The sequence below is a fragment of the Frankliniella occidentalis genome, unplaced genomic scaffold (genome assembly GCF_000697945.3).
Source record: "Frankliniella occidentalis isolate FOCC.00 unplaced genomic scaffold, Focc_3.1 Scaffold527, whole genome shotgun sequence".
Taxonomy (NCBI): domain Eukaryota; kingdom Metazoa; phylum Arthropoda; class Insecta; order Thysanoptera; family Thripidae; genus Frankliniella; species Frankliniella occidentalis.
Genome location: NW_026267644.1, coordinates 11617 through 14591, shown reverse-complemented (window position 1 = coordinate 14591; position 2975 = coordinate 11617). Strand labels below are relative to the sequence as shown.

The 2975-nt window shown below is 60.3% G+C and overlaps 1 protein-coding gene across 1 annotated transcript in view; it reads right to left on the bottom strand.

The window, feature by feature from the left end:
- LOC127751509 (serine/threonine-protein phosphatase rdgC-like) overlaps positions 1-2975 on the bottom strand; it is a gene marked incomplete at its 3' end in the record, with an annotated part of 12104 nt that overhangs the window by 4336 nt on the left and 4793 nt on the right. Inside the window, 1 exon segment of the mRNA XM_052275162.1 lies at positions 1152-1407. Coding sequence (XP_052131122.1) covers positions 1152-1407 — 256 coding nt within the window.

Genomic DNA, 2975 nt, shown 5'->3' with positions numbered 1-2975 from the left:
CCCCCCGAGTCCGCCCGTCCGTCAAGTTGCCGCGTCGTCCAGAGGGAAACAATCAAGCCGCCTTTGAACCGGCGGGGCCGCCCCCGCCTCACGCGGGACGGGGCGGGCGACACGGCCAAATTGTTGCGCGTCCCCTCAACTTGTTCCATTATTCAGTCTCTGTTTCTTCAAAGAGCGCGCGCGTCTGTCCTCCAGCCGCTCCAGCCCCGCTCCAGCCGGGGAGGGAAAAGGTCAGGGAGGCACGGTGGGCCGATAATTATGCCCCGACTGGAGCCTGGAGTGTCCCGGCCGGGGCGGGGCAGGGCAGGGGTCGGCCCGCTGTCGTCAAGGGGAGCTCCAAGTCTAGGGGCGAGTCGACGCGCGCCGGTCGCCCACAGCTGGAAAGAGACCCAGTTTCCTCCGATATTTTTCTCTTTTTTTTTTGCCTTTCGCTGTTGGGTGGAGGTGGTGGTGGTGCGACCGAGAACAACCCCCCACCCCCCCCCTCCCCACTAACCCCTCCCGGTGTGAGATGTTGCGTGCAGATACACTGTGCGCGCCGCACGGCCTCGTGACCCCCAGGTGTAGCACGTAGCACGCCCGGCCCAAACTGGGCGCTGAATTTGTACAGCACAACAGAACAAAAATCAGTACTATAATGCTAATATTTGCCATGAGTTTTTTTTGACACAGATACACGCATCCTTGCCCGCATCCGACCAAGGACTGAACGGACAAAGGTCCACAGTTTCGAGGCCCACGTGCGTTAGCACACGAAGCAGGGCAAATATTTTTAAAAGAGTTCCCCCACCCCAACCCGCCGCTTCCGCCGTGCACATCAGCCCCCACGGCGAGATCCTCGGTGAGATCTCCGCCAAGATTGCAGGGGGCGCGGGCTGGCCCGCGGGTGGGCCTGTGTGGTCCTTTACCGTAAATTCAAGCGCACATCAATTTTTCTTCTCTTCTTGATTTGTGAAATAATCAGTCTAATTCTTTTCATTTTCTTTGATCTTCCCCCCTTTCTATCGTTTTTTTTTTTTTACTTTTTTCTGACGATTTCACATTTCCCCCCATTTTTCCCCGTTTTGCGGATGGATGTTTTCGGAGGGTGTAAACCTTTTTTTTTGGAGAAAAGTCCCTCTCAGGCGGGCTCTTCATCCCCCTTCACTCACCAGAGTTGTCCGTGTCGAGGCGGCGCAGGTCCTCGACGAGCGCCTCCTTGTGCATGACGAGCTGGGTGCGCAGCTCGCGCAGCGCCGAGCTCTCCACCAGGCCGACGCGCTGCCGGAAGGTGAGCCGCTTGGTGTTGGGCATGGCCGTCGAGAACTGCACGAAGCGCGGCGCGAGCTGCGGCCCGGACACCGTCACGTACGCGCCCGTGTTGGAGCCCAGCTCGTAGTAGTTGGAGGCCGAGAAGATGGTCACCACCTGCGCACACACAATCACCCGACCGTCAACGTGAAGCAAAGGCGAAAGGGGGCGGCGGCGGCGACGGACTGCGGCGCTGTTTGTATTCGATCGCAGAGGCGAGCGTCTAGAGTGGGAGCAGAGCAGCAGCCAGGCCAGCACCTCGTCAGCGGCAGTAGGGGGCCGTCCATGAGCGGTTCGGGCCATCCCTCAGCAGCGAGCGGCCGCAAGGGGGCCGGGGGGTAAACTCCTTTCCATTTTTCGCTCGCCGAGACAGAAGCGATACGTTTCCGTCCCCTCATTTGTCTCAATCTCGCGCCGCAGCCGCAGCTCGCGCACAGCTGCGGGGGCCGAGCTCGAGCTGGAGGCGGCGGCAGCGGGGGGCGGGCTAAAGGCGGCAGCAGCGGGGGGCCCACGAAAAAAAAGAAGCTAATGCATTTGCTAATATGGCCTTAGATTAGAATATTAACTCTCCTGGCTAATTCTTAGCTAAAAGAGCTAACATATTAGCTTTCACAGCTAGTTGCTCTATTTTGTAGACAACTGTCACTGCCATTTCTTCAGCTTAGCTAAAAATTAGCTAGGAGAGATACAATTTTAATCTAAGACCATATTAGCGAATGCATTAGCTAATTTAGCTTAAAAAAAAATCTTTATTTTTCATGCCCGTCGATAAGCGGACCGCGAATTTCTCCAACCCCCTCCCTCTGCTACTTCACGGTGTGGGCGGTGCGGTGGCCGCCCCTCGGCGCGCTTGTCACCTGCACCTCTGGCGCTGGTGTTCCCACTCCCTCCCTCCCTCCTTCCCTCCCTCCTCCAGCCCCCCGTGGACCCACCCTGGGTACCGATAAGCCCGGCAGGACACCGAATAAACCCCAGCCCGGCAGCGACACGACCACATTTCATTCAAATCGCGTGGCGTGCGCTGCGGGACGCGAGGCGCGGGATCCTCACTGATCCCCTGCCGCCCAACGGGATCAGGCGAGCGATCGTCCGCCCCGCGCGCGCGCGTCCGGCTCCGGCGCACCCTCCCGAAACACCCATATATGAAACACCACGACCTCCTCCTCCTCCACTCTTCAACTTAAAACTCGCGCATTTTCACTTTGATTCACGCGGGCGTCTCGTTTTAACCCAATTCACTCGCACACTTGCACTCTGCTGCGCCCCGCGCTAAAGTTTTCGTTCGTACCGCGGCTCTGATTTGAATATGAAAGCCAAAGTCGTCGGTCGGCCCGCGTGCCGCAGCGGCGGGGCGCCGTGCCGGCGCTGCGTCCGCGGCCAACCCGCGAGCGCGCCGAGGTGTGGCGGAGCGTGGCGGGGCGTGGCGGGGTTGTGGCGGGGCGTGGCGTGGCGGGGCGTGGCGGCCTGGCGTGTGGGCGCCGCTAGAGTTTGGGGAGGTCAGCCAGAGGGGCGCGAGCAGGGGAGCAATATAAGGTTGAAAACTCGTGCCGGGGCGCCCACGCCCGGCGCCCCCGACCCAACCCCTTTCCCCATCCACGCGCCAAACTCTTTTCTTTTGGACCCGAGTTCATTCGGCGGGGGTGTCGTCGTGTGCTCCGTACGGGGGCGTGGTGGGGCGTGGCGTG